The sequence below is a fragment of the Ovis aries genome, chromosome 23 (assembly GCF_016772045.2).
Source record: "Ovis aries strain OAR_USU_Benz2616 breed Rambouillet chromosome 23, ARS-UI_Ramb_v3.0, whole genome shotgun sequence".
Classification (NCBI taxonomy): domain Eukaryota; kingdom Metazoa; phylum Chordata; class Mammalia; order Artiodactyla; family Bovidae; genus Ovis; species Ovis aries.
Genome location: NC_056076.1, coordinates 60,910,290 through 60,923,635, shown reverse-complemented (window position 1 = coordinate 60,923,635; position 13,346 = coordinate 60,910,290). Strand labels below are relative to the sequence as shown.

At 46.1% G+C, this 13,346-nt stretch overlaps 2 protein-coding genes across 23 annotated transcripts in view; one reads left to right on the top strand and one right to left on the bottom strand.

Annotated features, from left to right (window-relative positions):
* The window catches only part of RELCH (RAB11 binding and LisH domain, coiled-coil and HEAT repeat containing), a 106,715-nt gene extending 100,674 nt beyond the window's left edge, over positions 1-6,041 (bottom strand). For all 13 annotated transcript variants that reach the window (XM_042239224.2, XM_042239223.2, XM_027960869.2 and 10 more), the window contains exon 1: positions 5,266-6,041. In XM_042239224.2, the coding sequence (XP_042095158.1) occupies positions 5,266-5,779 (514 nt within the window). In that variant the 5' untranslated portion in view covers positions 5,780-6,041. The remainder of the gene's footprint in view (positions 1-5,265) is intronic.
* A 176-nt stretch (positions 6,042-6,217) lies between these two features.
* The window catches only part of PIGN (phosphatidylinositol glycan anchor biosynthesis class N), a 102,838-nt gene continuing 95,709 nt past the window's right edge, over positions 6,218-13,346 (top strand). For 6 of the 10 annotated variants that reach the window (XM_060405317.1, XM_060405316.1, XM_042239231.1 and 3 more), the window contains exons 1-2: positions 6,235-6,417; positions 9,676-9,829. The gene's annotated coding sequence lies outside the window, so the exon portion shown is untranslated. Of the gene's footprint in view, positions 6,418-9,675; positions 9,830-13,346 lie in introns of all 10 variants that reach the window. The other 4 variants (XM_060405315.1, XM_060405314.1, XM_060405313.1 and 1 more) reach the window with 1 other exon arrangement.

Here is a 13,346-nt window from a genome sequence, read left to right as displayed (position 1 = left end):
ACTCCATGAGAGTGCATTTTACATTCTTCCACTGAAAACATCAAATTTAAAAAGCTATAGTTCTTTTACATGTTTTATAAATTTGACTTACTCTTTTAGTCAAGGAAAAAAAGATAGTATGAAGACTTCTTAAAGTATTTTAGAATTACCACTATACTATTATCTAGGTCAGCAGACTTTTGGGCAAACAATTTAGTAAATCTTACAAAATTAAACTGCTTTTGTGTCTGCTTAGTCGCTCAGTCCTGTCTCTGCGACCCCACGAACTGTAGCCCGCCAGGCTGCTCTGTCCATGGGGATTCTCTAGGTAAAAATACTGGAGTGGATTGCCATGCCCTCCTCCAAGGAATCTTCCTAACCCAGGGATCGAACCCAGGTCTCCCACATTGCAGGTGGATTCTTTACCATCTGAGCCACCAGATAAGCCTTTTAGAAATCTTTAAACAAAGAAAACCACTGTTGATTATACATTTATTACTCTGAAGTTTTATGAATTTTCAGATCTGACACACATTAATCAAAAATACATAAAAACAAATAAAAATAATTTAATGTTTTAGATAATCCACACTATCAATGTTTATACTGTTCATAATCAACCAAAAAGTACTCATTGAGCATTATAAAGTAATAATCCAACTAGCAGCAATTAACATGGTAGAAGTGAATACAGAGGACCTTTATAACCGGCAGTAGTCTGGTCCTAAAGAAAGATTCATCCTCAGAGTTTCTAAAATATAATTTGTATGATCCAAATCTTAATCAAAATCTTCAAAACACGGTACTAACCATAGATTTACAGACTTATTTTAGCATGTATCTACTTCCTGACTGTATTAAGACATTTAAGTATATTAATATTTTGATACACAATGCATTTGGATTTAAATTATACTAAAGCTTGAGCTATAAGTGTCTGCATAATTATAGGAGGAATATTTCAGAAATATTTCTTCTTTTTATGATGCCATCATAGGCCTAAATTTAGAAACAGAAAACTATAAAACTTCTAGAAGAAAATACACAGGAAAATTTTTGTGACTTTAGGATACGCAAATATTTATTTAAGAAACAAAGACCATGAATCATTAAGGAAAAACACAATTAACTGGACTTGATGAAATGAAAATCTTTTGTTCATAAGACACATTGTTAAAAAATGAAAAGGCAAATCATGCTGGGAGAAAAAACTTAGAAAACACATATTTGATGGAGGACTTGGGTTCAGAATATATAAAAGAACTACAACTCAATAAAAAGCTGTTAACAGACATCGCACAAAAGATATGTAATAGCAGTCGACACCCCCCCCCCCCCATGGCCAAAAGCTCACAGGAGCTCAGCATTGCTAGTCCTCGAGAAATAAAAATTAAAACCACAATGATATACCACCGTACTCTCACTAGAATGAGTTAAGTAAAAGCCTGAAAATACCAAGGATTTCGGGGATGTATAGAAACAAACTTTCATACCCTGATGATGGAAATTTTAAATGATACAACCACTTTGCAAAACCTGTTTGACAGCTTCTTACAAAGTTAAATGTATACTAACTATGAACCAGCAATTCTATTCCTAGGTTTTATCCAAAAGAAATGAAAACATATGTCTCTGCAAAACTCACACACGCATGTTCATGGTAGCTTTGTTCATACAGGCCAAAAATGGGGAAAAAGACAAATGTCTAACAACAGATGAATGGTAAAACCGAAACAGGAATGAACTACCATGACCCATAAAAACATTATCTGGATGAATTTCAAAACCATTATACTGAGGAGAGAAAGCCATACAGAAAAGACTATATGCTCCCAACTGCGTTTGTATGAAATTTTAAAACAGGCAAAACTCATCTAAGGAAGTGGTTCTCACTTGGGGCATTTTGCCCTCCCCTTCCTCCGACGGTGCTGGCAACATTTTTTGACTGTCACAACTTGAGGAATGGGGGCTGGGTGGCTGCTTCTGTGATGCAGTGGACAAGGGGCCAGCAGTGCTGCTGAACAGTCTAGAATGCACAGGACACTAACAACAAAGAATTATCAGGCCCAAAATTCCAACAGTGCCCAGGCCCAGGTTGGAAAACTGTTTTCTACTGTGGTCAGTGATGGGCTTGAGATACTGAATGCAAATGAAAATGAAGGCGTTCTGGGGACAATAAAAATGTCCCCAGACATTCATTTGCGGTGGTAGTTTGTTTTCCCAAATTCACCATGTGCGGCACGCTTCAAACGGGCACGTTTTATTGCGTGCAGTTTCCCCTCGAGGTTGATGGCGAGAGTTACAGCCCATCCAGTAACATCAAGCTACAAAGACTCTTTAATCCAATTTTTGCTTTTAAACATATATGCACAGAAAAAAATGGAAAAGGCAAGTACTATTGGTTGGATTATGGATAACTCTGATTTTTTCCCCCTACTGCTCATCTGTTTGGTATTCACCTGAAAATATATTATATTATATTATGGAATAATGTACTTTTGAGTTATACCCAAAACAGGTCCAAATCAACTAGGGAAGAGCACAACTGCACATGAATATTTGATTATAGCTAAATCCCGATTTATGATCACAGGACTGAAGTTATTTCAAGAAACTATAAAAATGTATAATGCAAAGGCATTTACCAGTCAACTTTTACTTTAAAACACAGCTACATTTAGAGCCTAAATTATAAATATAACTTTCTGTACAAAAAAGTTTTTAACAGAAATTTTCACTACAGTGATTCCACACAATAAGGTAGGCTAAAAAGATTAATAAATGCTTTTAAATTAAATAATGTTATAAAGGAATAACATTTCATTATATGTATGCTGCGATTCATGGGGTCGCAGAGTCAGACACGACTGAGCGACTGAACTGAACTGAACTGATACAGTAGAAAAACATATCAGATGCAATTCAGTTATGTTCAACAACAGGCCAGGGACTATACAAACTGTGAGTAATAAAAACATGTCCCTCAAGAAGCTGACTATCTAATGGAGAGAAATGATACTGTTAATAAATCCAAATAAAAAGAGTTAAAGGGTATGGTTGAGGTTTGAAAGTAGTACAATGAAAAGAATCAAACAACTAAGCCTTGGTAGTCTGGGAAGCATTTACAAAGATGACAGTTGAGCTGGGTCTTGAGGAAGCAGTAAGAGCTTATCAGGTGAAAACCATTATTAGACACTTCAAAAATCTTAAAACAAACAAAAGCCAGCTGCCTAACAACTTTGTTACACTGCTCTTTTGTTACATTTTATGGTCTTAAAGGTCAGCAACAGAAAAACCAGTTCCGAGAAAAGGAAGATAATCCTACAATACTGAGCAAGGAAGTTACAACTGCTGAGAAAATTCCATATTCAAGAGAGAAGACTGCTTTGGATCTACCTTGATGGAAAAAGGCACTCTTTGCAGTTTAACTACATCTAACTAAGTTACGTGTAAGTTAGGGAACTGTGGTGTTGGAGAAGATTCTCGAGAGTCCATCTCAACCAGATCCAACCAGTCCAACCAGTCCATCCTAAAGGAAATCAGTGCTGAATATTCACTGGAAGGACTGATGTTGAAGCTGAAACTGCAATACTTTGGCCACCTGATGAGAAGAACTGACTCAGAAAAGCCCCTGATGCTGGGAAAGATTGAAGGCGGGAGGAGAAGGGGATGACATGGTTGGATGGCATCACCAACTCAATGGACATGAGTTTGAGCAAGCTCCGGGAGTTGGTGATGGACAGGGAGGCCTGGCGTGCTGCCATCCATGGGGTCACAAAGAATCAGACATGACTGAGAGACTGAACTGAAGTGAAGTTAGGTGATCTCAGTCTCTGGAACTACTTAAAAGTACTGACAAAAACCCATCAGTTTGGCTACAATTTTAAATGTATTTTAACATGTGTGAGCAAATTTCAGTTGGCCTCACATAACACATTGAAAACCTCATACCGCCAGTAAGGGAAAATCTAAGATGCCTCTTAAAGATAGGTACTGGGACTCCAATATGCATCCTCGGCAGAACATTTTAAAGACATAAATGCTTATAAACACATGATGAATGAGGTAAATGACCACTCTATACAGTTAATGATTACAACGAGGCAGAAAACATAATTCCTAAACTTCTGAAAAGAAAAAAGCCTACAAGGTACTGAGACCAGGAGGCAACACCGCAGGGAGAGCCTGCCTGCTCCTCAGTTCAGTTCAGTGCAGGCGCTCAGGCGTGTCCGGCTCTTTGCGACCCCATGGACTGCAGCACGCCAGGCCTCCCTGTCCATCACCAACTCCCAGAGTTCACTCAGACTCACCACTGAGTCGGTGATGCCATCCAGCCATCTCATCCTCTGTTGTCCCCTTCTCCTCCTGCCCCCAATCCCTCCCAGCATCAGAGTCTTCTCCAATGAGTCAACTCTTCACATGAGGTGGCCAAAGTACTGGAGTTTCAGCTTTAGCATCATTCCTTTCAAAAAACACCCAGGACTGATCTCCTTTAGGATGGACTGGTTGGATCTCCTTGCAGTCCAAGGAACTCTCAAGAGTCTTCTCCAACACCACAGTTCAAAAGCATCAATTCTTTGGCGCTCAGCTTTCTTCATAGTCCAACTCTCACATCCATACATGACCACTGGAAAGCCATAGCTCTGCTCCTTAGACTTTCTATAATTCTGGACACCCACTGAAATTAAGGAACCGAAAGTGAATGAAACTGAGTTTATTTAAACTGAACAAATTTTATGCAGCAGAAGATGCAACTTTTGAGTAGTCAACCCAAAGACAAAGGTTCAAGTGGATCTGGCTTCGGGGAGAGAGCAACACCATTTCCTATTCTTTTCTCTCTTGACTTGGAGTCAAATAATTACTGCGAACAACAGAAGGAACACTGTTTCCGGGTAGTGGCGATTCAGGAGATGGGAGAGAATGGAAAAACGATTAAAGCGATAAACCAAGGTTGCAAGGGAGTCTTCTGGAGTCATGTAGTGGCCAGCGAACTAGAAACTGGATATTTAATAGATATCGACACCAATAGTGGGACCAGGAGCTGGTGTAAGTCCAGCCAAGGGCTGGAGGCAAGCAGGGAGAGAACAGTCGCTGCCAGATACTTTGGCCTCCACCGTACGAGATCACCACCCCCAGCCCCGCACTACCCCCCCCGCCCCGCCAGCCCCAACCCTCTAGCTGAAACGCTCCCAGTACTCAGCACCAGCCCACAAGCACTCCCTCCCCACAGTAACCCCCCACAACCCCAACAGCCCAGCCGGAGCGACAGCGCCGTCGTTCACTTACTGAGCTGTCCCCCACCCGACGTTGTACTCGGGTCCCGACCTCCTGCGCCTCCAAGGCCGGCTGCCCCGGGGATCCCCGGCGCCCCCGTCCCCGGCGGGGTTCCGCTCTGCCTCTCGAAGTTGCCAGGGTTGGAGAAGTAGTCGCGCAGCCGAGGGAGCTCCCGGCCGCTCTCTAACAGCTCGGTGTGCAGCTCCAAGGCGGTGAGCAGGTACTGATCGCGCAGCAGCTGGGCCGCGATCGCATCAATTGACAGGCGGGCCGGGGTCTCCCCAGGGCCCCCCAGGGCCGCCGCCGCCGCCTCCCCGGGGAGCCCCGCTCGGGCACTGCTCCCCAAGGCCACGGGGTCCTGGGGCGACAGCGAGTCCGCAGAGCCCGGGTCTAGGCCGCCTCCGGCACCCAGCCGAAGTCCTGCCCGCCGCTCGTCGGTCGCCGAGACCTCGTCCTCGTCCTCGTCCGAATCGCTGAGGAAAGGGTTCACGCCGCCGCCGCCACCTCCAGGCGCCATCGCCGCCATCTTACACTGTCAGGCGTGTGGGCGCCTCCCTGTCTGGCTCTGACAGGCCGCGGCCTGCGTCCCCGCTCAGCCTCAGCGGGCACCGCTCGCTTCCGCAGCCCCGGCCTTGCCACGTCCCGCCTCCTCACCCGGAGACCAGGCGCAGGCTCGGAGGCGAACCGTCAGGAGGCTGCAGCGGCAGCAACAGCCACTGCCTCAGCCGCAGCTGCACCAGCAGCCCGGCTCTGCGGGCGTCTTCCTGGTCCCCCGTCTCGCGAGAAATGGCGCGTGCCCCGCCCCTCTCCTCTCCCCGCCCCGCCCCGCCCCGCCCCGCCCCGCCTGCTCCCCAACGCCTGTGACCAGAGACTGAGGGGCCCCGCGCCCTAGTCAAAGGCAAAGCCCCGCCCCACTCCTTTTTGATTGGCCGCAGGAGGTAGGGGCGGGGATTGGAGTCACGGAGGACTAACCCGGGAATTATCGCGAGAGTAGCTTCTGGCCAGGTAAGTGTCAGGGACGTTTCGTAGTTGGGGGGCGGTTGTGACGGTGGCTTAGGAACCTTCTCTTCTGGGCCGGAGGGGCGCTCTGACTCGCAGCCGGGCCCTGCCTTCGCGCTGACGAGGGCTCGTTCCCGAGGTCAGGCCTGACCTGCTCAAGCCCAGGTAGAGTCCGGGAGAAGTGGGGACATGGGCCGGGCCCCGACACTGGCGCTCGCCGGGGTGCGCTGCCCCCTCTTCCTTCCGGCTGCTGCTGTTTTCCCCGCAGGGGTGGCCGGTGGCCGGTGCAAGGCAGGGCCGGTGGTCAGAAGGGGGCTTGCTTCCTCTTCCTCGCCGTCCCCGCCTCGTGCAGGCGGGCCCCGGGGGCCTGGGTGCGGCACAGAGACAGAGCCAATGGAAAATGCAGCGGGGACGTTGGGATCTGCTTGAATCGGGGAATATCCCGATAGTCTCGACTTCGGTAACGAACTATTAGGAGCGCAGCAAGCACTTGTGATTTAATACACAGCTTGCACAATGGGGACGCTTCAAAACGTCAAATGCTGTCTCTCAGAGGGTCCCTTGCAGAGAAAGGAGATCCAACCAGTCCATCCTAAAGGAAATCAGTCCTGGGTGTTCATTGGAAGGACTGATGCTGAAGCTGAAACTCCAATACTTTGGCCACCTCATGCGAAGAACTGACTCATTGGAAAAGCCCCTGATGCTGAGAAAGATTGAAGGAGGGAGGAGAAGGGGACGACAGAGGATGAGATGGTTGGATGGCATCACCGACTCAATGGACATGAGTTTGAACAAGCTCCGGGAGTTGGTGATGGACAGGGAAGCCTGGCATGCTGCAGTCCATGGTGTCTCAAACAGTCAGACACGAACTGAACTTGGGGATTTTGTTTTGTTTTCGGTAGAAGTTTTTTTGATGCTTTTAATACTACGAATTGGAAGCTTTTTTTTTTTTTTTTTAACAGAGCATTAGCTCCTGGTATTTAATTCTAAATTTATGTGTATGTGCCTGCACGCCATGTATTGAAGAAAAGCATGGAAAAAAATCCCAGATCTTAGGAAAATAGTATCAAAAGAGCCACCGGTGTTGTTTCATCAGTTCAGTTCAGTCGCTCAGTCGTATCCGACTCTTTGCGACCCCGTGAGTGACAGCACGCCAGGCCTCCCTGTCCATCACCAACTCCCAGAGTTCACTCAGACTCATGTCCATCGAGTTGGTGATGCTAACCAGCCATCTCATCCTCTGTTGTCCCCTTCTCCTCCTGCCCCCAATCCCTCCTAGCATCAGAGTCTTTCCCAGTGAGTCAACTCTTCGCATGAGGTGGCCAAAGTATTGGAGTTTCAGCTTCAGCATCAGTCCTTCCAAAGAACACCCAGGACTGATCTCCTTTAGGATGGACTGGTTGGATCTCCTTGCAGTCCAAGGGACTCTCAAGAGTCTTCTCCAACACCACAGTTCAAAACCATCAATTCTTTGGTGCTCAGCTTTCTTCACAGTCCAACTCTCATATCCATACATGACCACTGGAAAAACCATAGCCTTGACTAGATGGACCTCTGTTGGCAAAGTAATATCTCGGCTTTTGAGTATGCTATCTAGGTTGGTCATAACTTTCCTTCCAAGGAGTGTCTTTTAATTTCATGGCTGCAATCACCATCTGCAGTGATTTTGGAGACCCCCCAAAATAAAGTCTGACACTGTTTCCATTGTTTCCCCATCTATTTCCCATGAAGTGATGGGACCAGATGCCATGATCTTAGTTTTCTGAATGTTGAGGTTTAAGCCAACTTTTTCACTCTCTTCTTTTACTTTCATCAAGAGGCTTTTTAGCTCCTCTTCACTTTCTGCCATAAGGGTGGTGTCATCTGCATATCAGAGGTTATTGATATTTCTACCGGCAATCTTGCTTGATTCCAGCTTGTGCTTCTTCCAGCCCAGCGTTTCTCATGATGTACTCTGCATATAAGTTAAATAAACAGGGTGACCATATACAGCCTTGACGTACTCCTTTTCCTATTTGGAACCAGTCTGTTGTTCCATGTCCAGTTCTAACTGTTGCTTCCTGACCTGCATATAGGTTTCTCAAGAGGCAGGTCAGGTGGTCTGGTATTCCAATCTCTTTCAGAATTTTCCACAGTTTATCGTGATCCACACAGTCAAAGGCTTTGGCATAGTCAATAGAACAGAAATAGATGTTTTTCTGGAACTCTTGCTTTTTCCTTGATCCAGTGAATGTTGGCAATTTGATCTCTGGTTCCTCTGCCTTTTCTAAAATCAGCTTGAACATCTGGAAGTTCATGGTTCACGTATTGCTGAAGGTGGTTTGAAGAATTTTGCGCATGAATTTACTAGCATGTGAGATGACTGCAATTGTGTGGTAGTTTGAGCATTTTTTGGCATTGCCTTTCTTAGGGATTGGAATGAAAACTGACCTTTTCCAATCCTGTGGCCACTGCTGAGTTTTCCAAATGTGCTGGCATATTGAGTGCAGTGCTTTCACAGCATCGTCTTTCAGGATTTGAAACAGCTCAGCTGGAATTCCATCACCTCCACTAGCTTTGTTCATAGTGATGCTTTCTATGGCCCACTTGACTTTGCATTCCAGGATGCCTGGCTCTAGGTGAGTGATCACACCATCATGATCATCTGGGTCGTGAAGGTCTTTTTTGTACAGTTCTTCTGTGTATTCTTGTTGTTTCATAGTCCTTAGCTAAAGGATTGCTGATCTTTATTGTAATTGAGTTGCCAGAGAGATTGAAAATGGAAACAATGTCTGGCATGGAGAATGGGAAGGGTTAGGGAGTGGCATGGAAAGGGCATGTTTAGAGATGTGTCATTTACATGCAATGTTTCTGCCTGTGTGATGGGAATTTTTCACATCTGTTGTACTTAGGTCCCCACATTTAGGGGCTTCCTGTCAAGGATTGTGCTTATTAGGTTCATATCTCCGTCCTGCCGATTATTTGCCATGAGACTTTTAAAAAGTTACTTGACTTCTCTCAGCCTCCTCTGACAAGGAGATACTTAAAGTACACAGAATTAGGAATGTGATTGTCACAGTACCTGGTACTTAGCACACAACAAATGTCATAATCATTTATCAGTTAATGTACTCCTAGTGGAGAAGGAAATGGCAGCCCACGCCAGCGTCCTCGCCTGGAGAGTCCCCGGGGCGGGGGAGCCTGGCGGGCTGTCGTCCATGGGGCGCTAAGGGCTGGACACGACTGAGCGAATTAGTAGTAGTAGTAGTGTATATTGAGAATATTTGACAGATTTTTAAAAGTAAAGCAAAACAAACCTGGTGTCAGTCATTTAGTAGCATTAGCCAGAAAAAGCAATAAAGGTGGTAGGCTCCAAAGGGAATATCTTCAGGGTCTGATTTCTAAAATGGAAATTGAAAGTAGGTGTGAAATGTGTTTCCTTAGAGAGCTGGAAGAAGTTGGATGTGGAAGTTCTTTCTTGACCAGCGGCTTCCTGTGGCACGTCTGTGACCTCTTGGCTCTGCCTCACATCCTGTAATCATGGACCTGGGAATGTGACCTTCCAAGCCCCTAGCAAATCACCTGGCCAGTCGTCTCAGTAAGTACTTTTCTCTTCCACTAGTGCAGAGAAATTTGCTTATCAATGAAAAATGTTGAAGAAATATTAACAGTGTATACTAGGATATTATTAACAATTGCTGATTTCTATTTAATAACAATTTACGATTAACATTGTTGAGGAATTTTCTTTCTACTTACCAAAATTTGCATTAATCTGGGTCTTTACAGCCAATGTTTCACTGAATAATCTGGATAGTCATTGATGCTTGTATGTTAGTGATAAAAATATAAAAGATTGCTCTTTTCCAAGCACTTCAATTGTTTTCTTGATTAAAAAATTATTTTTTTTGTTTTAGTACTCTTAAAATAACCACAAGCAATATTTTCAGTGCAAGTTTTTCATTGATGTAAACTTTTATAAATATCTAATTTTTTATACATTTTTACATATTTTAATTTTTGACATTGTTTTTCAGTGTGTGGTAAACATCCCAGAGGTATAAGCTTAATGACTTTTATTGATACATGGTTATGTGTATTTTAAAAAGTTTAGTAGCTATTCATTTGTTTAGGTGATTTCCAAATGATTCATCCATGAAAATGTTTTCTTTTTTACTGCTGCTGCTACTGCTGCTTCAGTTGTGTCCGACTCTGGGCGACCCCATAGATGGCAGCCCACCAGGCTCCCCTGTCCCTGGGATTCTCCAGGCACTAAATCTGAATAAAAAGTGATTTTAAAAAAGAGATTAAATGATAATAGTGCTTATTTCATGTACTTAGGTATAATAAAGTAAGTAGTATGTGAAGGGTGATGTTTTGGAGTCACTGAAATTTTGTGTATAGTAAATGACAAGTATGAAAGTTACTGTGGTTGTATTTATCCTCAGTCTTCACAGCTCTTGTTTCTGATCTGGAGAAATAAACAGAGAAGCAAGGTAGCCTGTAGTGGCTACAGTGCGTGTTACACATCCATTGAAAGGATAATCCTAGGTAATTTAATAGACCGAAGTGGCACCCCACTCCAGCACTCTTGCCTGGAAAATCCCATGGACAGAGGAGCCTGGTGGGCCGCAGTCCATGGGGTTGCTAAGAGCCGGACATGACTGATCGACTTCACTTTCACTTTTCACTTTCAAGCATTGGAGAAGGAAACGGCACCCCACCCCAGTGTTCTTGCCTGGAGAATCCCAGGGACGGGGGAGCCTGGTGGGCTGCCGTCTATGGGGTCGCACAGAGTCGGACACGACTGAAGCGACTTGGCAGCAGTCGTAGTAAGAGCCCAGGACTGGGCTGAGTGCTGGAGAAAGCCTGTCTTGCTGTCCTGGAATTAGCATGAAGTTATAGAGGCAGACATTGCTACAGTCAGAGTCGTACTGTGCGCTTATAAACGGAAGGAAAGGCCTTAGCTTCTGATCTGGACTGAGTGGTCTATGAAGGAGTGATGCTGGAAGGTGCCCAGGAGGGACCTAAATCCCACTGTTACTATACGAGAGAGCTAGGTTTTTATGTTAGCTATTACAGCTTCAGGGTCAAAGTTCTCAAATAAAATGTTTGTTTTACTACTTCAGTAAGCTTTAGGGTAGGGGAGAATTTGTATTATCCTTTAACACAGACACTTTGATACTTTTTACAGAAAAGTTGTGTAACAACATAAGTCCAGGGAGTTGTTTGTAAATGCAAAAGAAAGTGAGAAACGATAGAGATGTTTCCTTATTAGTGAGCATGATAAGGAGAGTACTCAGGTTCCATGGTTGAGAGGAGCGTTTCAGTCAATGGGAGCTTCTCTGCATCTAGGTAGACGCCATATGTACTTCAGTTGTGAATAGAGTTAAAGATCTTACAGAAATGAATTAAAATGAGTTGAAAAATGAGTTACTTTGCGTAACTAACTATGATACCTGATAGAAGAGTTCTGAGCTAAAGCACAGAAGAAAGAACAAGAGACCAGAATATTAGGGACAGTTTTGGGATAATAAATTTGACAATGTGGATGAAATGGACAAATGGACAAAAGATACAACTACCAAAACTTACTCAGCAAGTAGTAAATAATCTTAGTATCTCTCTGGATATGAAGAAATTGAATTTGTAGTTAAAAACTTTCCAACAAAGGAAACTCTGAGCCATTGATATCCTGTTACACAATAGAGGAAGAACTAGTACTAATCCTACACAAACTCTTCCAAAACATAAAATGTAGTAACACGTCCCATTGCATCGTCTGACTCCAGAACCAGAGAAAGATATTACACAGAAATTATAGTCTAATGTCGCTAATAAATATTAACTTAAAATGCTGAATATTTTAGCAAATAAAATCCAAGAGTATATAGGAAGGATAATACTTAATGATTAAGTTCAGTTTATTCTGGGAACCCTAGTTTGGTTTAACATTTGAAACGCCATCAGTGTAGTTCACCACACTAGGAGAGCCCACTCCGGGGGAGACCCCACACCTGGAGAGAGAGACCCCACACCAGGAGAGACCCCACACTCTGGGGGAGACCCCACACCAGGGGAGACCCCACACCGGGAGAGATAGACCCCACAGCAGGGGAGGGAGACCCCACACCAGGGGAGAGAGACCCCATACCAGGGGAGACCCCACACTCCGGGGGAGACCCCACACCTGGAGAGAGAGACCCCACACCAGGAGAGACCCCACACTCCGGGGGAGACCCCACACCAGGGGAGACCCCACTCCGGGAGAGATAGACCCCACAGCAGGGGAGACCCCACACCAGGGGAGGGAGACCCCACACCAGGGGAGACCCCACACCGGGAGAGACCCCACTCCGGGAGAGATAGACCCCACAGCAGGGGAGGGAGACCCCACAGCAGGGGAGGGAGACCCCACACGGGAGAGAGAGACCCCACAGCAGGGGAGACCCCACACCGGGAGAGAGAGACACCACACCAGGGGAGACCCCACACTCCGGGGGAGACCCCACACTCCGGGGGAGACCCCACACCTGGAGAGAGAGACCCCACAGCAGGGGAGACCCCACACCGGGAGAGACCCCACTCCGGGAGAGATAGACCCCACAGCAGGGGAGGGAGACCCCACAGCAGGGGAGGGAGACCCCACACGGGAGAGAGAGACCCCACAGCAGGGGAGAGACCCCACACCAGGGGAGAGAGACCCCACACTAGGAGAAACCCCACTCTGGGAGAGATAGACCCCACAGCAGGGGAGGGAGACCCCACACCAGGGGAGAGAGAGACCCCACAGCAGGGGAGAGACCCCACACCAGGGGAGAGACCCCACACCAGGGGAGAGACCCCACACCAGGGGAGAGAGACCCCACACTAGGAGAAACCCCACTCAGGGAGAGATAGACCCCACAGCAGGGGAGGGAGACCCCACACCAGGGGAGACCCCACACTGGGAGAGACCCCACTCTGGGAGAGATAGACCCCACAGCAGGGGAGACCCCACAGCAGGGGAGAGACCCCACACCAGGGGAGAGAGACCCCCACACTGGGAGAGACCCCACTCCAGGAGAGATAGACCCCACAGCAAGGGAGACCCCACACCAGGGGAGAGAGACCCT